At 42.7% G+C, this 23,641-nt stretch overlaps 1 protein-coding gene across 1 annotated transcript in view; it reads left to right on the forward strand.

The window, feature by feature from the left end:
• The window catches only part of adamts6 (ADAM metallopeptidase with thrombospondin type 1 motif, 6), a 62,002-nt gene that overhangs the window by 30,460 nt on the left and 7,901 nt on the right, over positions 1–23,641 (forward strand). Inside the window, exons 13-21 of the mRNA XM_023422247.2 lie at positions 3,697–3,842; positions 6,176–6,239; positions 10,162–10,264; positions 11,718–11,851; positions 15,245–15,368; positions 16,130–16,210; positions 18,333–18,496; positions 20,063–20,201; positions 21,967–22,096. Of these exons, the coding sequence (XP_023278015.1) occupies positions 3,697–3,842; positions 6,176–6,239; positions 10,162–10,264; positions 11,718–11,851; positions 15,245–15,368; positions 16,130–16,210; positions 18,333–18,496; positions 20,063–20,201; positions 21,967–22,096 (1,085 nt within the window). The remainder of the gene's footprint in view (positions 1–3,696; positions 3,843–6,175; positions 6,240–10,161; positions 10,265–11,717; positions 11,852–15,244; positions 15,369–16,129; positions 16,211–18,332; positions 18,497–20,062; positions 20,202–21,966; positions 22,097–23,641) is intronic.

Genomic DNA, 23,641 nt, shown 5'->3' on the forward strand with positions numbered 1-23,641 from the left:
CCCCCCCCCCCCCCCCCCCCAATTTGTTGATGTTTGATGGATGAATTGACAGACGGGAGCGTGTGCAGGTCCACGTATTTTTTAAAAGGGTGCTGCTCGGCCTCGCTGGGAAAGCTTAACGCCGAGAGACTTCAGATCCACGAGGAGCGACGTGGATTCCAGCCTGAACACCATTCGATCTACGTTCAAACTCTCAGCTGATGTCATGAGCTGTGGGTGCAGAAAGAATTAGGATTCCTTACAGTTAGGGCAGGGAGCTCAGACATGCGGAGGGAGTAGAGCGGCTCCTCCTTCACCCTGAATGGAGCCGGTGGAGGCGGTTTAGGCATCTGATCAGGAGACCTCTTGGGTGACCTTCCACTGGAGGTTTTGCGGGGCACGTCCAACTGATAGGAGACCCCTGAGCAATTACAATAACACCTTCAAGTCGGTCGTAGTTCTTGCAGACTTGTTGTTGTTGTTAACAGAATAGTTAAAACGCTCAATAAAGTTGAGTTGATCTCAGTCCAAAATTCAGACACAACTAATGCTGGTGTGATCAGGCCTTTGGATAATCCACAGACCTGCGAGCACATTTCAGTGGCGCTACTTTCTACCCAAGAAATAGTCCCCATGAAAATCTCTTGAAAGCTCCTTCTGCTGATTGTCAGAGTAAGTGGGAGTTTGTTTCTTGGAAGAGATGTTGCATTTTTTTTAATGTCATTTTTTAACACAAACAAATGAAATGACCTCATCTTTTTGAAAGGAGGCAGAAATCTTAGAATTCAAATAAATTAAATTCTGATAATCGCAAATAAAACCAAACCTATCAGCGTGGCTGGATCCCACCACAGATATATCTTTTTGTAATGTGCATGGAGCAACCCTTCAGCCACTGCTCACACAGTGCAGTACCTGCTAATGTGAAATGAGCACTTCAGTAGTGGTACCTCACTGCCTCAGCTTGCATCTGTTCCACTCTGGGAAGGGGTACTGTTCCCTGAGTGTGCACTCATGCAATGTGCTACCACACACACACACACACACACACACACACACACACACACACATGCACACACACGCAAGCAGGCCAGGCTTTAGGTCATCAGCCCACTGTTGATGCCAGCCAGGTTAGGAGAGACAGTTTTAACACGGATTATGGCAGCCATTGTCACTGGATGGTCCGAGGTCTAAAAGGGAAGAATAGGAGAGTGTCACGAGCTGTCACCCGTGATTACCATTAGCTCAGTGGAGCCTTTGAGGGCCGGGGCCCACGGACAGGGTCCTGGACAACACAGGGGGCCCCAGGTTGAGCCTGGGGGGCTTTGGAACAGCTTTTGGAACAGCTTTAGGAGAGCCAGTGGCATACCCTGTCTGCCCCTGCCGGGGACAGCTTCAAAGGAATATGAATGTCAGCCATTTCTCACCCAGCGTGTAATGGAGAGAGGCCCTTCCAACAGGAGCAGGGAGAGAGGGAGAGAGGGAGGCAGAGGATGGGGGGAGGGGGCAGAGGGAGGAGGGAGAGAGGCAGAAACTGACCAACAGAGAGAAGTGTTTTTTTTAAAGGTTTTTACTGTGTTCAGATTGACTCAAAGATATATACTCCAGGGTTGTTGCAGAAAGCAGAGTTTATCTTCCTCCCTCCTGTGTCCTGATCCCTCCGTCCTTCTCCCCATCTCTCTGTCTCCTCTCTCCTCTCTCCCACGGCTAATCTTGTTTAGACAGCGTCTCAGGACGTGAATGAGTAATTCTGAGAAAGAGGACAGTGGCCCAACGTAGCCCTCACCTTGACTGTCCCAGTCTCTCTGGGTTCTTAACCTACTGACACAGTTGGAGAGACAAAGGGCTGTCTCTGATCCCTTCTTCCCTCTGGATCTCTGGGCAGCTTAACATGAGGCTTAAAACACTCCTGACACGCCGGGCAGTGCTTTCCATCCCTCACCTGCCTCTGAAAACACCACACAGTACACTGCAAACATTAAACCAAAAGCTTTGGAAACATGATGCTTTGAGGAAAGAAAGTTTTGTTTAAATGAGACAAGAAAATGCACAGATTAAAGGAATACTCCAGTGTTCAGGGAAATCTCCTTATTAGCTTTCACTGCTCGGACAGTTAATATAAAATAAAATAAAATAAAAATCAGAAAGTCGTGAAAAATGTCCAAGATGATGTCTTCAGATGTCTCGTTTTGTTTGACTTGCTTGACTACCGAGAAATGGTCATATCATGTAACTCCGCCTTAAAAGCAAAAATTGTTGTTTTTACGTTAAAACAAAAAAAGAATTCAACATGTTAATTAAAAAGCTTTTGAATTTTGTGTGTTTTTGAAGTTTGGACAGAGGCCAGGTTGACTCTGTCTTTAAGCTAAGCTAGGCTAAACACATCCCGACCCACCTGCTTTAAACAGCCACAAGTGTCAAATATTGAACAATGCCAAATGCAAAAAAACAGTCAGTGAACTGATTCAATAATGTCTGTAATTCAGCAATAGTTACCTGACGTTTGCTAGCATTAGCTAACATTAGCCACCATAAGTTATAGGTCATATTAGATTCAAGGTCCCATGTTTTACTCTTATCCTGTGTTTTATTTTGAAGTGTTGATCCATAAGAAGATATATTTGTGGTTTTCAGAACCAAAAACTATCTCAGTGTAGTTTTACATCTCCTCTCTCAGGCTTCTCTCTGCAGCTCTAGCAACAACAGGTCGGTGAGCCAATAAGAAGAGAGGAGGCTCTGAGCCTCTCTTCTGATTGGCTGACTGTTTTCTGAGTGATCCAATAAAAATAAAGCAGATTTCAGGTAAAAACACTCAGAGAAACCAAATCCTGCAAGGTTTGGATGGTGGGTCCAGGTGGGCGGGGCTTGGTGACTGCTTTGTTGTGACATCACAAAGTTCCAGAAGTCCTGACGGCTGGTTTTAAGGCTCAGTTTCTGAATACAGGCTGTGTGCATTTCTCTGTGGACTGAGGCTTTGATACTTTCACAGTATTAATATAGAAGCTAGAGCTGATCTATAATCACACTACACATGGACACAGACCTTTAGATGATATAGGACCTTTAAGGCTATAGCAGAAAAACCCCTGACTGTATTGCTTATGAATTTAACATTTCTTCTTTAGGAGGTAGATTGTGTTATTTCTTAGTTTTGCTGCAATGAAACAAACATAAAATAAAAATATTCCTGTAACTACAAGCAGGACCAGAGTGAATTGAGTCACATAAACTGCACAACAATAAAATAAAGCTCAACGAGGAGGAAACCAGGGCAGCAATAACAAAATGGAAAATGACAGGTGAGAGAGAAGAAATAACAGGACTAATGCGGAAATGAAATTATAGGGTGGGCGACGGTGTGATCACAATTTACTCTTTGTGTGTGTTTTTAAAGAGAGACGGAGGGAGAGAGAGAGAGAGAGAATGTGTCGCTGAAGGAAAAACAGCCTGGACGGTTTTGCGTAGTCTACATTTCATTATATACAGATGCACATAAATTCACACTGAGCTCATAACTGTTGGAAACCTGTAAAACTGACACCTGAGTGTTCTGTATGTTATTGTGAGTCTCACCTTAACTGAAGACTCTAATGTGTCTCTGTGTTTTTTTTTTTGTTGTTGTAAAGAAATGATTCAATAATATATAATAACCAAAGTCTCTCCCCCCTCCCCCCCTCCACCCCTTGTCTGTCTGTGCTTCTGCTCCTCCCCGGCCAGTGGTGCTACCAGGGGGAGTGTGTTGCGTTTGGTACCTGGCCTCAGAGTGTGGACGGAGGCTGGGGGCCCTGGTCGCTGTGGGGGGAGTGCAGCAGGACCTGTGGGGGCGGTGTATCCTCCTCCATGAGGCACTGTGACAGCCCAGCGTAAGTAGGCAAAGTAAGCCACAGCAAGCTGAACACACACATCCAGGTCCTGCCTACAGGTGTGTGTTTGTGTGTGTGTGTGCGGATGTGTGTTACATCTGAGTGGGAGTAGTGATAATTAGAGTACTGGAACATTTACAGTGAATCTCTCCGTCCTTTGGAGCGAAATACAGCCTTAATATTTTGTCCTTTTAAGCTCAATGTGATGATGTTTTCTTAAAGTGTTAACTTTTCTTTTTTCCACTTGTTTTTTCAACTTAACAATCTCAGTACTCTTTCATATTGATCCATTGCGATCTGCAAGCACCAGGCAGGATGCACGAGTCCGTCACACAGGGCTTTAAAGATCCCATCAAATGCTTATCCTCACTTCTTAAATGTGATGTATCAGGTTTTGGAGAAAGAAAGGAGACATAAATGGACTTCATAGAAAGGAAGGGATTGATTATGTTTTGGTTTCATGAGGCCTGTAACGTGAGATCATGGAACTTTTGAAAGAAGAAATAACTAAAGGTGCACTACAGCCTTTCTTAGTCTGGTGTGACCAGTAGTTTATGGTCAGCTAATGTTTGCTAATTGTGCTACTGTTGCACTGTGTTCACGAGACATTTCTCACCACTGGCTGTAATCAATATTTTTAGAATAACAATCAAACGTCAATGCTAAATCGAATCTACAGAGAATTAACACCCGGATCTAAAGTTTCAACTCGTTGTTTATCCGTCCGACCCGCAACTTTACTGTTCTGGTTCCCGCTCACGTCCCTCCGCTCTGCAGCGAGCAGCAGACGGACACAGTGAGAGAGCAGCTGAAGAACATCGTGGAGCATGTAGCAGCTGGAGGGCCAGATGTTTGATTTGTGAGTTGGTGGAGACCAAAAACAGAGCTAAAAGAGAGGGAATCCTGGATTTACCTTCCCCAGGTCTGCAGGCTCACGACACCGGATGGATAAATAATACTGCTGCTCTGTAACTGCTGGTTTGTTAACAAGTTCAGCATGTAAACCTCAGCAAAATGTATACGGCACATGAAAAATATAAACATAGTGGCTGTGATGCTGCACATGGGGCTTTGAAAGAGTTGATTTGAAGCCTGGATTTGCTGCTCACCTCCATCTGCATCAGTTACCACCGTCGGAAAAATCTACATTTGAGCAAAGGGGCGAAAGCCCGGGTGGATCTGAGGTGGGCAACCATTACTTCAGAGCGTCAGACACTGTTGCGCCTGTCAGTCAAGGCAAACACACCCCATTAAAATCATTCTAAATACAAATGCTGTACCACATTAGCTGCTTTTTGGCGCAATAACAACAATATCATGATGAATATTAAGGCTCCAGCTTCAGTTTCAATCCGTGACGGCTGCTTCTAGGTCAGTTTTTATCCTCACGCAGTTTGAGACGGACTCAGTGACGGAGCATGTGCAGTTAAAAGAAAGACACAGCTCGCTCTGTACTGTAGATTATAGTGCTGCGTAGTTTTGTTTTAAGGCCTCCCATGTGTCCTCACCAGACAAATCGCTGTCCAGAGCATCTTCGTCTGGCAGCTAGACGTCTGGGCTCTTTATCCATCTCTCGTCTTTGCATTCCTTTTTTTTTTTTTTTGGAAGCTAGATATTACGTGAAACACGTCATGAGAAGACACGAGAAAAGAGCCAGGGTGAACCAGAGGGAAGGGGAGAAAAAAGAGAGGGATGGGGGAGGTGGTGGTGGGGGGGGGAAGAGGAGAAGGCACCGGCATAATGTGGAACACCTGTGTAAGGTGATCGCTCTGCCGCTCAGGCATCAGCGCAGAGAGGAGGAGGGAGGCAGAGAAAACACAGTCGGACCTTTAACACGTTCATTACGGAGCAAGTCTCAGGGGTTTTCAGTGAAGTGGAAATAGTGATGGAGGGAAAGGAGGCTGATGAAGGTGAGAGGAAGGCAGAGGATGATAAGAGCAGGAAAACAAACCCTTCCTTTACAGAGACGTAGCAGACGTGAGGCGAGTAGAGAGAATCGCTCTGAGGTTACTCGCTTCAGTCTCTCTCCCAAAACTAAATGTCATGTCACACTCAGGAGCTTTCAGAACAGCTTGGACTTCATGAATGAATCATTGGCAAAGCAGCAAACGCAGACAGACTTCTGGCAGAGGTTTTTTCTTTTTTCTTCTTCTCTTTAAGGCCTGTTTCACGACCCGCTATCACCAAGCTTTTTCCTAATGTACTCGCTTCATCCCAAAGGTGATTTCTCTGAGGAAAATTTGTGATTTGTGAATTCTTGCTGATGTGTTGAAGATGTCATGTCCTCTCACTTTTCAATTTCCCTGCTCATTCAACTCTCCTGTGTCTCTCAGTCCGTCTGGAGGAGGCAAGTACTGTCTTGGAGAGAGGAAACGCTACAGATCCTGTAACACCGACGTGAGTTTCCTCATTTTTCTTAGTTTTATTTGGTATTTAGAGGAAGGCTTAATATCCACCGTGGATTTACAGTTTTCCTGCTGAAGCCTCTCTGAACATTGTTCTTACTGAGCAGCCGCCATCTTCCAAATGAGAGAAGATCTGAGTCACTCATCTGAGTCGCCTTTAATTATCACTGTGCACTCACAGCAACGAGCTTAATGAGCAACAGTGAGGGATATTTTTCGCCCTGGGTTTCGCCGCTCAGGCCGCATACAAGCCACCCTGCCCTACTGCCCTTATATATTATTTCAGCAACAAAGAAGTGAGGATGTCCGCCGCCTGTCATCACCTCGCACCTACATTTGAATGGCGGACGAATACAGATCATGGTTTATGTGTCGTTGTAGTCACGGTAGCAGAATAAAGTTCAAACGTCATCTGGTTAGTTACACTATTACACACAGTTCAGTCTCGTATGATGTGGGACTATTATTGTGTAACAAGCTGATTATTCCAAATTATATTATGATTAGATGAATATAATGATGTCAACATGAATGACAAAGGGACCAAATCAAAAGGATCTAGTTTAGTGATTGCTTGTGAAGAAAATAAATAATATTGATAACTTGATAACCTGCAACATTATGATGATAGATTAGCGTTGAAGCTAATTTCACCATAGAAACATTGAGCAGATGTAATGCTGCGACACACAGTACGGCAGTAAAGTTAAGTTAACACTGAATGTAACTGTGTTTTTAATCTGATATAATAATAATATGGAATAACCGCACTGGGGCCTAAAATGAATCCTTGCAGACACTACTCAGGGCCGAGGACAAATTTAATCTATATTTTAATTTAGAGTTAATAACAGATTCTACAACTGAGCATCAGTCAAAAATTAGACAGTAGAGCACTTTTATTTTTGTGATAACGATACAGAGGTAATTCATCTTAACAGAAATATAAGAAGAATAAAATTAGAAGCATAATAAGAAAGAACAGGAACAGTATAAAAACACAGATTATCAAACGGATAATGTCTAATTAAAGTGCATGATTAAATAATGATTCAATATAAAGGGACTGAGGTGGCTGGTCTTGTTGGGGCGTTCTGACCTGGGATGGATTGGGCCTGATGCTGCAGAACTTGTTCTGTTGAGGAGAAAGCTTCACAGAAAGCGGCGAGCAGCGTCACAGCACCTTTAATCTGTCTGACACGCTTTCTTCCTGGAACGCCGGATAGACGATGATAAAAACGCACAGGCTGTGAATCAATATTCCCCCTGGTGACTTTTGGGTCGATCCGTCTCTGTATCGTCACGTTATAGTTCACATATTGTTTGTGACATCTCACTCGAGTCGACGGCGATGACCGTTTCAGAGTGTATTTCATGAAAAGCAATTCACAGACCCCCCGCCCCCCCTTTTTCTTTTTTTTTTTTTGAGGTCTGGAGCAACGCTTTAAACAAATATTTAACATGGCTGCAAGTTGAGATCTCTGTTCAACTATTTCTAGGTGGCCGTTTTTTTCACAAGGTGAAAATTGAAATAGTTAGGGCCCTGGTGGACATTTAACCGCAAGTCTTAAAAATAACAGCTGAGAGCAAGCACTGAGTGTTTTCTTTGGAAAACAAACAACACCCCTAACCGCTATTTCATCACACTGACCACACCTTGTCCAGGGAAATGTGTGTGTGCGTGTGTGTGTGTGTGAAGTAGAGAGAGAAAAAGCACCAGATGTAGATACAATGATACACACTCTCTCGCTCTCTCACACACACACACACACACACACACACACACACACACACATAGATTGATGTTTATATCCCGGCTATTTTTACACTGATCAGTGCTCAGATATTTGTTAATGGTGCCTCCCTCCCTTCCCTTTTACTACTATGTTTGCCGTGTGGAAAGTTGCTTCATATGAAAAGGCTGCTCCCGTTAGCATAAAGCTTCATTGATTGGCTCCAGGCCCATTTGACGCAGGTCATAACTGAGATTAAAGGGCCGCTCCAGCAGTTTAGTGATGTACTTCCATTAGTACTGAAGTGAAAGCTTTGACCTGCTGTCGGCGCCGCAGGAAAAATCAGAGGATCTATTATGAGTTATCAAGATTAATCGTCTGCGCACCACGAACATCTCTACCAAAGTTCGCGTCAGTGCGTTCAGACGCTGTTGAGATATTTCAGTCTGGAGCGAAGCTCCTCCAACAGCTTCTCTAGTCCTCCTCATTACATGTAAATTCATCAATATAATATAAAGTGCTGGTAAGTCAATCAACAGAGACCAAAGTTTTGATAATCTATAAATCATTTAAGTCATTCATGAAGAAGAAACTCCGAGCAGAACCGAGCTCTGCTTCCAGCTGTTTAAATGAGAAGGCTTCGGTGCTTTTCTCTCCGGGTTTTGGACTAATGTTCTAAGACATTTTTATATTTTATTAATCAAAAGATATTCAACAGGTTAATTCAAAATGAAAATAATTCTCGCTTTCAGCCCCATTAAAGTTTTTTTCCTTTCTTCCTTTAAACACGTGTAAATCTCATTTGAGCCTTTGTTGTCATTTCAACACACACTTGTAATAATATTATTTAGTCTCTTCTGACTCAATCTGCATGTTTGATGTGCAAGTTGAAAGCTGCCATATTGGCGAAACACTTGAGTGGTAATGAAAGTGGCTCGGCCTCCCTGTGGCCCGCTCCAAACGTGGAACGCTTTCAGCATGTGAAATACAGCTTTGACCTGAGAGCTTTTATTTGTCCTGGGGGAGAGTGTTTTGGGGTTTCTAAGGACCTTTTCACACCAATAAAGTGCTTCTTTTCCACTTTTTACCTCCTCTTACTGGAGCAACATCCACACAGCGGAGTCCCATCACAGATAAGTCAGTCCGGAACCAGAGCCAGAACCAGAGCCAGAACCAGGTCTGCACCAGCCTGTGCTGAGCTGAGCTGCGCTGGGTTTCTACCTCCTCTGGCTCAGTTTATGTTTCTAATTACCCGGCCAAAGAAGTGCTTCATTATCCATCATAAATCCACACATGAAAACAAAGCAATCTCTCCAAATGCAAAACACACTTTTCTCAATTAGGAATTCCAAGAAACAAGTCTGTTTTAGTGTCTGAAAATAAAATGTGACATTTTAGACAGACTTTGTCCAGTTATTAATAATGATGTTGTCTGTGCAAATAAAAACTTCCCAGAATAAAGAAAGACTCTCAGCAGATAATTCACTTACTCAAATGGTAGCAGCATGCTAGCTAGCAGATTTTAAAGAACCACACCAGTGAGCTCGCAAGCTTTAGCTGCTTTAACACAAATCACATTTCCCTGTGGTTTGAGGCATTCGTTGTCTTTTATTAATTTCTATGTGATAATAAAATCGATTGGCAGACGCTTTAAACCTGTCGGAGCTCTGTAATCAATCACAGCAAACGACCAGTCAGCAAAACTCTGCGACAATAATGCGACCTCGGCAACAAAGTGATGCAGGATTGATGTTCATTGTGATGGATTAAACAACTCAAGAAAGTTTCTTTTTCTTTTTGTTACTTACTTTTTTAATAGAAATGATTTTTTTTAATGGTAATAACATGCAAAAAATAAACGACACTGTTTTAGCCACTGTGACATTTATATCATAAATAAACATGAACTCTCGATCCACATCAAAGACAAGGAGTGTATGAAATATAAAGAGGCAAAACAACAGATGTATGTCATAGTAGAAAAGTCGGTCTTTCTCCATCTGATGGATCTCTGTGATGATTTGAAGCTAACTGAAGATAATTGGATAATTCATGCAAGTACGGAAGTGAAAGAAAGCCACTGGATGCTTGAAGCAGCCGCACTGACTAGTCATAAACAGGCTGTTGAAAATCAATGTTAGCGTCTCACTGTTGTAAAATATTAACTCTTCCTTTTCGCAGGCCTGTCCTGTGGGATCTCGGGACTTCCGAGAGAAGCAGTGCGCCGATTTCGACAGCATGCCTTTCCGTGGGAAATACTACAACTGGAAGCCTTACACCGGTGGTGAGTTCATGACCTGGGATGTGATTGGATCATTAAAGGGGGGCAGCTATGAAACTATGACAAACCACGGTACATTTAGGGGTTGTAGCTAGTTTGAGGCATGTGGTGTGTCATTTTTCTGCATTGTAATTTAAATGACTGGGAAATATCCTATTATGCTAAGCTAACCGAAGCTATTTAGCTAGCCGTTAAGTCTGTCTGACATTATTAGCACGACATTTTGTAGTTTGTGTCATGTTTTTATTTCCGTGTACGTCTTTTAGTCTGCAGTCTAAACAGGTCGTATGCTACAAAGCTACGGTTACTCTTTTTTCCATTAGCTGCTTCATTTAGCTGCTCAACAGTTACACCTGGAGGTTAGTGGGTGTAAATATTTAGTAATAATCTCTATATGTGAACTACTTCCTGTGGTGCGACTCGCTTTAATTCAGTGCTCTGTAATTCCTCACTTAATAAACACTTAAGTTACAGGTTTGAAGCACTCGCTCCTGAACATTTCATACATCCAGTCTCTCTGTTTTTCAGTGCTGAGCTGTAAAACTTTGCTGTCATCCTTTTTTTTTTTTTTTTTTTTTTTTTGTGTGTGTCACAAATGACAGCCCGCAGGCCGCCCTCAGTGTAGTTAACACCAACAGTGGGAAGGATTCTTCGGATTCCTTTACACTGTGCTGTGTTCGAAGACCCTCTCCGGTCGACCTGCTGCTGGTCCAGCCTGGAAGATTTTACATTTTGGACAGATGTCCTGACACAGCTCATGTCAAGAATCTCCCTGGAGAAGGACTGCAGCTCATTCTTTGGTCTATTCTGGATCAGCACTTATCTGCCTGAGCCAGAATAAGTGGAAATGCTATTGTACTATCACAGATATTGGCAGGAGTTTCGCAGTGTGGGCCTTGTGTCACCCCCTCCCCCCCCTCCCCCTAAGTTCTCCCCTTGATGTCTGCAGATCATGGAAAATATCCACTTAACTAAAAACACAAATAGCTCAAAGTAAAAGTGATAAGAGTTTGAAGCATGTAAACACAGCTTTTATTTTCTTTTAGTGATGGAAGAGCTTAAGTTACATCTCCTTTATCACGCGGGTCTGTTTTGTCAAATCCATCACCTCCTGACTCGCAGCGCTCTGCGGGCTGCGAGCTGTCGTGTAAAAACAGCGGATAACCTGTGTGTGGATGTCAGTGTAGCTGTTGCCAGCGTTGTCTCTGATGGTGTCAGCTTTTGCAGTGACGTCATGTTCGGAGGTTTTACCCCCCCCCCCCCCCAACATGATTATTATTGTCAACAAGTCGAAAGGAGATTTCAGAGCTGGCTGCAAGTCCTGGAACAACAGCAGTGTGTTTGCTGGTCTCTATGTATTGTTAGGGTGTATTAGGTCATGTTGTCTGTTTCGTGTGTGCAGGCTGTACTGCAGATAACCGTGAGCTCTTGTCTGTGTGTACTCTGTGTAACCCAGGTGGTGTTAAGCCCTGTGCGCTGAACTGCTTGGCAGAGGGCTATAACTTCTACACAGAGCGCTCTCCTGCAGTCATAGATGGCACCCGGTGTCAGGCTGACTCTCTGGACATCTGCATCAATGGAGAGTGTAAGGTAAGGTCATATATGATCCGTACGGTCGTTTACGAGCCTAAATCCACATGATCAGTTCTCTTGTATCAAGCTCTTGAAGCTAAAACTACTTATTTCTTTTATTACAAGTTTGATTCCTGCTGCTGCAGACATCAGCTGAAACAGTTAGCAGCTAACAGAAATTGAATCAAGCAACTATTTTGATGATGCATTCACTGTTTAGGTGATTTTTCAAGTTTGAGCTTCTCAGTTTGTTGCACCTTCTGCTTTTCTTTGTCTTGCATGATGGTAAACTGAACTACTTTGAACAAAACAACATATGCGAAGATGACTTTGGGTTTTAATTCATTTTTTTTCACTGTTAAGATAATAAATGTTAATCGCAGCCCTACATTACACGCCTCGGATCACTGCGATATCAGAACGCAGAAACATTGAAAATACGTCTAATGGGCCAATAACTAAGTAGCAGTTGGTTGTGCTCACTTTTGTTTTTATCTCCCAAATAAAATGGTTTAGATCATGTGGCTAAACTGTTGGTTTGTTTACAAGCAGTCTGAAGGCTTGTGTTCCTTACAAATACAATGTTATCATATCGGATGCAGCTAATGCCTGGAGCTACCAAAATAAAACCCAAGTCGGACAGTAATGGACCATTTCTCCTCGTAGCCACCAGCCTGTCGTAGTAGAGATTCAATGATGATTTGGGTTTATAAAGTTATAAAACATTTGTAAACTTTTAATTCTGTTGGACGAGAAAATCCCAACAGAAGGCCCACTTATTGGCTTTTTGTGGGGCTTTCAACCGCATGTCACGGTCTTCCTCAGCGGACGGAGCAGCGATCATGTGACCGAAGTTCCGTTTCCAAAGTCACATGATGACAGCTGAGCCAAGTCTGCCCGCTGAGGAAGACTGTGAGATATGGTTGAAAGCTCTGGGGAAAAAAGCTGGTTGAGTCGTATCTCAGACAACTGTTGCTGTAACTTTTTATTTTTACTCTTATCTTCCTCATTCGTTCTCTAATTCTAAAACAGAATGAAGCATCTCAACAATAAGCGAAGGACAGACTCGTCACTGGGCTCTTGTGATTGTTTGTGACTTATATTTTTTGTCTGTGACATTTTCGCTCTACGTTAGCTTGACCTGGAGAGAGTTTCCTCGGCCTCCGTGCCTCGTAAACACGGCTGCACAGAACCGCACCATTCTCCCGTCAAGAACAATCGGACCTTTGAGTCGCTGATTGTGGCTGATAGTGATCGAATGACTGGCATTGGTCTGTCTGACTCTTATCAGGGCTCTGCAGCCTCCACCAGGATTGTTTTGTGATAAATAAAACAAAAATCATTGTTTTGATTGAATAATGATTTATATATATTTGAAAAGGCCGATTTAATAACAAGGCAAAATAACATTTTATTGAAAGGAGTTGGCAGTTGGTGCTGTCTCTGTTTTCATGAGCATAAATCACTTTGTACAGTTAGTGTGTGTGTGTGTGTGTGTGTGTGTGTGTGTGGAGATGATTTTTTTTTTGTGTGTGTGTGTATTTTCTAAGATGCAGCTGAAATAACTTTTTGGTTCCTCGCTTTAAGTATTTGCTTTGACTTCCACCTGACCGTACAATTTGATTCCTGTTTGGCATGAAAATGTTGTGTCTGTGCCCACAACATTACTCTGATTCTAATATAAAAACACAACATGGTGTGTGTTTTAATGGGAAGAGAGCTCTAAGAGGTGGAATATTCCCTACCAAAGGAGCATTACAGGTTTATTTCCAGTCTGAGTCCAGCACGTCGTTTTATTTCAGAGGCTGGCTCTCTGGGTTCGCTGCCACACCGTGATAAATCTCTGGAACACTGTCTGCTTGGAAAGCTGTCAGAAACACTCAAAACTGCTATGTTGTGCACATGTGCCGGAGAGAGAGAGAGAGAGAGAGAGCGAGAGAGCGAGAGAGAGAGGAGAGATAGAACCGGGGGAGGTCCAGAGGAGGAGTGGACGTGTCAGTGACAACAGTAATCCTCCCGGTTGTATTGTCACACAGTATTAAGTTGATAAAGTTGTTATCAGACAGTTCAGACTGGACTATTTACTCTACACTGCATTCACCCGCTTTACTCAGACGTATGCGATCAATACAGTCATTGTTTGCTCCATAAATCATATTTTCCCAGAGTCCTTGTTGATGTTAATAAATGTCTTGTTTTGTCTGAGGATCTTTTCACTTTGCAGGGAAAAAACATTAGTTACAAGTTACAGATTAGTTCTCGACTGACTGATTGATTAATCATCTAACTGTTGCAGCTCTAATATGTGTGCCTTATAAAATCCACACAGTTGAAAAGAAAAAAAAGGAGGCGTCTCCATGGTTTTGTACACTTCCGCCTCCTGACAATCCCACAATGCAATGGGCTCTGTTGCATTGTGGGATTGTTTTGACTCTACACCCGGTGGAGATGATGCAACATGATGATGATTTGTCAGTGTCTGAAAGCTCAATTTCCTGCTCACTGCAGAGTGAATGACTTAATGTCTGTTACTATTCAAGTGTCCCATTGTTGTTTAAACTTCAGACATATCGTACATTCAGCCCAGACATAGAAACAGTGTAAAGATACTCCAAGTAAACGTATAGTAGTTTTGATTTTAAGTGCACTAAAACATTACGAGTGAACTTGTTGAGGATCTGATGCTGAAGAAGAACTCGGCTTCAGTCTGTGAAGACATTACCAATCAAGCAGCGATGAAGCAATCACTACAAATTGAGCACAGATAAAGTTTTAATGAACTCCATACGGCCTCCATTTTGAAATGTATTTGAAGGCCAACAATTTTATATCTGTTACACTGGCAAGTTTAAACACTTGGAGTCCATCATTTTTTATGAGCTTTCCTATGATTACATGTAAAAACCTGCTCGTTAACCAGCAATTACAGCTGTAAGTGTTTGTATGAGTGCAGTTGTGTTCAGGATAAGACTGATGTTATTATTAGCTGACGTCATGACGGTGTTTGTGTCATGGTATTTGTTAACAACAAGAAAAATATAAAATAACGACAGATGAATCCTTACAAATTCCACGCTTATAGTACATTAAAACACTGATAAGTAAGTAAAGAACTTCAGTAAATGTACTTTACTTTCTGATTATATATCTGATAGCTTTTCTTTTTGTTTTTAAAGGAACAGGTTTCATGGTATTCATGGTGTCTGCTTAGCATAGCTTAGCATAAAGACTGGAAACAGGGGGAAACAGCCCATAAGGCTCAGTACACACACAACTGTATAATATATTTATTTAATCCATGTAGAAATCTGACTTTAGGAGATTTGTAATATAAAGTCATGTTTATTTCCAAATCTTGAATCCATTTTTTCCAGCCTTCAATTAAAACAATGCTTCACTCTCTTTCTCAAGCACGTGGGCTGCGACAACATCCTGGGATCCGACGCTAAAGAAGATCGATGCCGTGTGTGCGGAGGGGACGGCAGCACCTGCGAGGCCACCGAGGGGCTCTTCAACGAGTCTTTACCCAGAGGAGGTAAAACACATCTGACCGCAGACGCGCTTGTTTTGGGACGAGAGGCTTTTAAACGGCTTTCCGTCAGATCTGCGCTGACGTGTTGTACAGCAGCTTTCAGGCCTCTTTGATTCACTCGGTGTGAAAAAGGGAGAAGCAGAGAGCGTGTTTTGGTTTGATGACCACATGTGACAAACTTCAAGTCACCGGAGAAGACCGTGAAAAAAAAAAAACAAAATAACTCACTGTCCTTTTTGGCAAAGCGACTTTTGTCCAAAATCCAACACATCCCTGAAGCCAGGGAGATAATCTTTCATGGACATGTGCCTTTTTCACCTTTGTCACTCACCAACAGAGCATATGTTTTTGGCTGTTTAGAATTATGTTGTCAGAATATGGATCAAAACATAATATTTTTCCCATTAATTACATCATGGAGTGAAGAAATCGGGAGTAGAGATAGGGGCCAGGCGTTGGCTGTAGCCTGAGGTCGTCTATAGAGACCAGGAGAGAGAGAAAACTCTTCTCCTTCTATGGTATGGCAAGTAAACCATCTAAAAATACTGTGTGTGCATGTGTGTCTGGACATAAAAAAAAAGAAAAAAGGAGGGGATTGTTTTGTCCTCCTGCTTTGTCCTTTTTCGGCGATTTGGAATTTATTCTATAGGTACTCCTACCGAATATGATATGTGACTTTCTGTCTCCTCTGTGATGTGAAATACGTCGGAATCGGAGGGAGGGGGAGAAATACCACTTTAATGAGGAGTGTCCTTGTCTTCCAGGCTACATGGAGGTGGTTCAGATCCCAAAAGGATCAGTTCACATCGAGATTAAAGAAGTTGCCATGTCCAAGAATTATATTGGTGAGTGATGGCCTCGAAAATGAGTAAGTCACATTGATAATTAGACTAAAAATGCACTATTCTTTTTGGCCTTTATTGTTATTAGCCACGTCATTGGCGAGGCTCTAGGGATGTCAGTGTTGGTCTGCTGAAATATCTGACTTTGATTATCTCCTGATCTTTCATCTAGAGCCACTAACAGGTTGATATTTTTGTTTTGCAGTGAGTTTTTTACTTCACAGATTACCGTGAAAATTGGTAAAATTATTCATGTCTCCCAGAAGGATCCCCTGACTATCGGTACAGACAATCATGGTTCCCAGAGGATGAATCCTAAACACTTTGGTGACCCTCTTACTTTTTCTTCTAGCGCCACCATGAGATTGACATTTTTGTTTTGCAGTAACGATGGATCACCATGACGTTTTAGTACAGATATTCATGGTTCCCAGAGGATAAATCCTAATGACTTTAGTGATCCCCTGACGTTTCCTGTAGTGCTGTAAACAGGCAAAAATAAAATATCTCAACATCTACTGGATGGATTGATCCCCCGAGGAATGAATCCTAATGACATTTTTCACTCCCTTTACTTTCTCTCTTGTGCCATCATGAGATCATGATATTTGTGGTTTTCGAAAGAGGATGATTGTCTACTTTGGTTAATGACCTAATACTGCATCTGCAAAACTAACGACTTTGAGTTGAGCATACTAGCATGTTAGCATGGTAAGGTAGCGGTTAGCTCACAACACCACCGTGTCTAGGTGAAGTGCAGCTGCACGGAGCCAGCTAGCATGTCTGCAGACAGTTTGTCTTGTTTCATTATCTCTCCATCAGTCTCAGCAGACCCTGTAATTCACTACAGTGTTATGAATTGGCAATTTGCGACATGAAGCTGTTTCATATTATGTGTTCTGTTCTGTCAACCACATATCCAGGGATTTCCTTGTGTCTTTGTCAAGAGCAAATTAGAAAGTGCCATCATTTAATCTCTAATGTGAAGCCATAAGAAGGAGAAAAAAAAAAAATTAAAAAACCCCTCACTGGATCTTTGCATGTGTGATATCGTCTTGGCAACGAACTCGTCCGTTCCATTCCAGACTAAACAAAAACTGTTTGCACCACTGGCAGCGTCAGAACCAAAACAATCAAACAACCGGATTCAATTAAGCCCAGTTCTGTGTCTTTTCATTAAGTAGAGACAGACATGTGACAGCGTGTTGAATTTATAGCGGATGGTGTTGATGGAGGGCTTAAGTTACACTTTGAACCGGAGAGCTGCATCAGATTTATAGGGCCTTGGTGACAGCTGCCTGGTCCACCAGGATTATGGAGGATATGATGTCTATATATCAAAGTTTAAAGAGTGCAATTTTGGCTGTTGTGTCGAGCTAGATTTTCCCTTCCAAGCAATTTGTAACTTTATTATGAATTTCATCTGTGACCCCATTGATAAAGATAATATTTTGCTTTTGTAGCATCATCTGAGTCCGTGCTATTTAGGTCAGCAAAGTTTGCATTTTTAAAAATGTTTTATTAAAGCAAAAACTAAGTGGGTTAATGCAAAAATAGTACTTGTGAAGACTTTTGTAAACTGCACTTTTCAAAATAACAAAGCCACAGACGCTCACAGGTGCCAGATGTGCAAGAAAATGAATTTATTGAGAAGAGAATTGAGGTGCGTTGAAAGTCGAGCGAACTGTTGTTCATCTAATCTGCGTAAATGCAGCAGAGGGGGAATCTGGAGAGCGCGAGCCAGAGAGACAGAATAGCAAGAGGTTGGATCATTTCTCCTCAATTTGGCCCCACGTCAATGCAGAGAAAGTGGATATTTTCAGATCTGTTGTGCTTGGAGACCAACTTTTGTTTTGACAACCAGACGGAGCGGTATTCACAAGGTTCGTCCAGACTTTCACCTGAAGTGTGTTTTCTCTCTCTTCCTAAATTAGACGTATGTACGTGTTGGTGCACGTGACTGTCTTCATTTTACGGTGTGTTTCTGCCCAGTCTGTCGGGGGGGGGGCGATGAAGATGAACGACGGCAGTGACATCACGTCAAATGATTGTCTCAGCTACCGTTCCTGTGTGCTTCTGATTGCGTCCTCCTGACGGTTGTTTCTCGGTCTCTGTGATCACGTAGCTTTGAAGTCTGAGGAGGACGATTACTACATCAATGGGGCGTGGACCATTGACTGGCCCAGGAAGTTCGACATCGCAGGTACGGCCTTCCACTACAAGAGACCTTCTGATGAACCGGAGTCTTTAGAGGCGCTGGGAGCTACCACTGAGAACCTGGTTGTCATGGTAATACAACATTTCATTGTCCCTAAACACAGAGATGTCTTCTGGATGATTTAATGTTTATATAGGTTAATGTTAATTATTTCAACTTTGCCTCTTAGAAATCACATTTTTCTTCTGCATCAGTTCGACGTGGCTGCTGACTCCAACGCCAACGCCGCTATGTCGATGTCAGAGGCGCGAATGTTTTGTCGGGAAGTACACGGTGTAAAATTGACCCAGTGACCTGATTTAAGCTGCTCAATGTTTTTGTTTTTATCAGGTTTCTCCAAAAACATAAGTTTGATTTTCAGCTGTTAACAGCACATGCAACAAAATGTTCAAGCTCAGCGATCGGATGTTTGGATGTTTTCATCCTTAAAAGTCGTAGTTGACTTCTGTCCTTAAAGGTACCTGTGGAGTTTTCAAGTAAACAAATCCGTGTTCATAATGTAGCATGTTCACATGTTTTAACATATTTTAAAACCTACATTTTTAATTTGCGTTGTCGTGAGATACAAACAAACTGCGGCTCAGCTCATACAATCATTGCTCTACTAGTGGACAAAATCTTCACATGGTACCTTTAAGTTTTTGTGCGCACAGGCTCGTTCCTTTGACTTCGCTCATCTTTTGTATCGATGGTTGAGATGTTGGAGTTTCATCTCTGTGCTACCAGCAGTAACACTGACTATAAGAGGGACATCGGGAATAACCTCTCTCACTTTGCAGCTCTGTATTGAGTCCTCTCCACTTCATGCTGTTGGTCTGTGTCAGTCCACTGAAACCCAAACATCTGGGTGCTGACCTTAGATGACCCTCAGCCAGTGGTTTGGAGGTTGAAAACTATTTATATGAAGATATTGAAAAGAAAACGTTTTGGTTGAGTGGAAACATAATGTCACTTGATTTAGTGAGTGTCTGTATCATTGTATGGGAAGTCTGCACGTGCATGCATTTATGTTTTTTAATGGGTTTCAGCACATGATTGTGTGTTATGTGAGGCAACTGTACAATTCCTTGCCATAATATTCGGTGGTTTCTGCCTTGACATGAATGTTGAACATACCAGACCACACAGCACCATTGGAATAGACAAGCAACTGACCGCTCAACCGCTCGACTGCTAGCCATTTCTTTGCGGCTTTGCAAAGCTTTGCTTAACTTTCTCAGTTTCAGCATCCAGCAGACTGATATAAACCCACCACTGACCTGGACTGTTCACACTGCTAGGATCAATACTGTAATGTTACCAATGGATCATGTGAAAGGGGTCTGATTCTGAACTTCCCCCCTCATGTTTAGCATCCTTCAGCTCATGGTTACGGTTTTGTACAACTGTAGTGTTTTTTGTTTTGTTAGCAGCTAGCTAGCAGCTTAAAGAGCCAGATGTTTCTCTTACAAGTCGGTGGAGACCAAAACAGATCTAAGGCGAGTGAATATGGGGCTTTTATCGATCAGGTTATCGGTCAACTCCAAACTTAACTAGTTAGTGATAAGTCATTGTGAGTCCACTCTGCATGACCAGCCACGCTACTTCCCTTCCTCCTCCTTCTCCTCACCTTGTATCTGCTGCGCTCCTTGTTTCAGGTCCTCCTTCAGGAACAGAACATGGGAATACGCTACAAGTTCAACGTGCCCATCCAGCGCACAGGAAGCGGCGACAACGAGGTGGGCTTCTCCTGGCACCACCTGCCCTGGTCCGATTGCTCGGCCACCTGCGCCGGAGGTAAGTCTCGTCTGTTTCTGTCGCACTCCACAAAGGCAGCTCACTTTACAAGATCTTTCATGCATTAAGTTACTCTATATTAATATTAAGGTGTCAAATTGGCATTTTTATCTCTTCTTTGTTTATTTTTTAATCGACTGTCACATTATACAGAATTTATTTTAAGCAGAGAACCGTTTAACTGCCAGGTACATGACACACAATATGTTTTTCCTCCCTTTTTTTATTCATAAACACTGATTTTTCTAAAACTTGTTTAAGTTTTTCATTATCAAAGCGTATTTTCTTGTGAGAGAAGGATTCTGTCTTCTCAGTGTCGACCTTCTGCTGAGCTCCGGTGGCCTGAGAGCACTCCAAGCATTTTGGTGTTGAATACCATAACACGTTGTGGGTGTTTAAATTCTTTTTGAATATTTCTAACCTTCTCAAATATTTAATACTTCATATCTTGTGTGTGTGTGTGTCATTCTGTAAATCTTCCCCAACCAATAATTCCACAAATGCTGAAGAGCAGTGTGTGGAAACCCAGTATCATAATTTGAGATGGGTTTCCAAAATCATTACTTTATAGCCCGGAGATTCAGCCCTCTAATAAATTCAATATGTATATTTTCCATATTTTAGCCAGAGTAATGAATATGGTGTAATTTCTGTGAATGAGCTGCTCTGCATAGCTTCTGGTTTACCAGCGCTGCACACAGATACGGCCGCTCTTCCAGAGCGCTTGTCCTACAAAGTCAAACATTCAGAATCTGAAACCGCAGCGAAATGTTGACCATGGCCTCAAGAATGACTAAACCAAACCTTTTAGCCCAAAAGCAATGGGTTTCATGTAACAATAAATAGTGTTTCTTCCCAGTTGTCAAGCGTGGCCTGGACGGGTTTGTAATATTTTGTAAAAGCATGACTGAATAAGCATGTGGGTTTTTCTGAGGAAGGATTTCCAAGTCCAGTGCAGAAGTTTGAAGCTATGCCTTAGATGGGGAAGCACACACGGCCTTCCAGCGTCATAAACATGCCTTTGCATTGTTGATCCAAATGATCTAATTTGTGTCTACGGTGTGTCTCCGAGCGGCACGGAGCTTTAAATCAGAAAAATGTTATTTAATCGTTCACCCATTCGATACAGCTAGCTCAGCTAATCATGAAGTGTTGTTTAATATATCACCACGCTAATAAAATCCATGAAAAACACCTTTTGACAGCCTTACAACTGAAACTCTTTTTCCCCTGTATTTCACTTCAAGCACAGATGGGTAGATTTTCTATACTTACACACACACACACACACACACACACACACACACACACACGCACACGCACACACACACACACACATCCATATCTCATTTCAGCTGCCAGACAAGTCTGCTGTGGGATATGTCCCACGAGGGTCCAAACAGACCCTTTCTGAGTTGGTATGGCACACACACACACACACACACACACACACACACGCACACACGCACACACACACACACACAGTGGGAGGTGTGACACCGATACGGTAGCCCTCACTCTCTCCATCAGAAGCCAAAGTAAAGAGCTCTCCGCTCTGTAAAAGTGATTTGCCAAGATATCCTGCAAAGAATCAGGAATTTACATGTCTGGATTTACTACAGACTGAAAGCGATACCATCTCCGCTCAAACAGCGCTTGACACGGCGTCCGGCTTCCATGTTTCTGCGGGGGTTTAATGTGCGAGATCAGCTGAGCTCTGTGCGGCCTTATTGATCAGCCCCCCCCTCCCCCCTCCTCTCTGCAGGTTCCCAGAAGCAGGAGGTGGTGTGTAAGAGGCTGGACGACAACTCGGTGGTGCAGAACAGCTACTGTGACCCAGACAGCAAACCTCCAGAGAACCAGAGGGACTGCAACACTGAGCCGTGTCCCCCAGAGTACGTATCACTCCACCTCCATCACTGTGTCGGTATCAATTGATTACTAAGTTCCCACAGCTCGTTTCCAAACATGTTGAATTTACAATGATATCAAACACAGAGAAGCAGCAGCTCGTCACGTTTAAGGAGAATTCTTGACACTTTCAGGTGATAAATGACTTAAATTAATAGATTACCATCATCACCTTCATTAACAGCCATCAGTTATTTTTACATTGATTAATTAATCACTCCTTCACGTCCTGTTCTCCAGCTTCGTTCAGTGCTGTTGTATATATATACTCAGAACGAGTGTGTGGATGTGATGGTGATTGTGGTGACGTATCGTAAAGCACTTTGAGTCGTCAATAAGACGAGAAAAGTTTCTGCAAGATTAAACCAAACCAGTGAAAGTTTGCAGCCTGTTAAAAAACAAAACAGTGAGCGACGAGACGCTAAAACGCCACGAGGAAATCTACGTCAGGCGATGACTCCCCCCTGCGGGTTTGTCACCACCAGCAACACCCTCCACATCACACACAGACATTTGATCCATTGTTCATATAAAAACAAATATTGAGTGTAGCAGCTTTAAGTTAACGCCTTCAAAAGAAAAACCCTCCATAAAAATGAGGCTGACTCGTGATATTAATTTGCCTTCAATGAGCCCTGGTTGTAAAACGTGTTTGGAAGAAAATAATGAAATAAAACGCCGGTGATTTATAATGGCATATGTTAACTATTTTCAATGTTTGCCTCGTGCCAAAAATAAGAGCCCTGAAAATAACCACCTGTGTTTGATTGTTTTGGCTTCTTCGCTCGATCCTCCAGGGGTAATATACACGTATACAGGTGGAATATGAACGTGTGTTTTGGTGGCCAAATGTCCGTAAAACCCCTTGCGCTGTGGCTGGAAGCGTGGCCAGACTCGCTTCAATCATGTCTGTAAAAAGAGGGATTAAATGCATCACGTTAATTAGTTTCAGACTGTCCGCGTATGAGAGCGAGTGTCGGTGTCTTTCAGCCGCGTCTCGGGCCAGAAAAACTGATAGTATCGTAAATCTACTGTATAAGTGGTAATTTGTTTTCATACATTCAGTCTTGGGTTATTTGTTTTCACATCTGTATTCAGTGGACGCAGACTTGTGGTATCTCATTTGTTTTGATTAATACTTGAAGGCTGTGGCAGTGTGTGTGTGTGTGCGTCCGTGTGTGTGTGTGTGCGTGTATTGAGTTACAGCGCACACATGGCATCTGTGTCTGTTAGGGAGGCAAACACCCCCGTCTGCAGCCTCAGGAAAAGGCCGGCTGAAGGAGACCGTGTAAACACGATTGTTTTAGAATAGAGTTTTATGGGCTGGAATAATGAAAGCTAACACAGATGTTTGAACACGTTGTTAATTCTGTATACATTCTTCCAGATGATGTAATATCTCACAGGCTGGATGTGTTTGGGGGGGGGGGCTGTTGTCTGGGCAGTTTTATGATATTAATTCTGAAGTGTGTGGGCAGGGGAGGGAGGGGGGGCGAACAGCACAACACTGGGTCTGATTTTCTGGAGGC

Source organism: Seriola lalandi, unplaced genomic scaffold (assembly GCF_002814215.2).
Source record: "Seriola lalandi dorsalis isolate HSWRI2012SDOR001 ecotype SW California unplaced genomic scaffold, Sedor1 jcf7180002054680, whole genome shotgun sequence".
In the NCBI taxonomy this organism is placed as follows: Eukaryota; Metazoa; Chordata; class Actinopteri; order Carangiformes; family Carangidae; genus Seriola; species Seriola lalandi.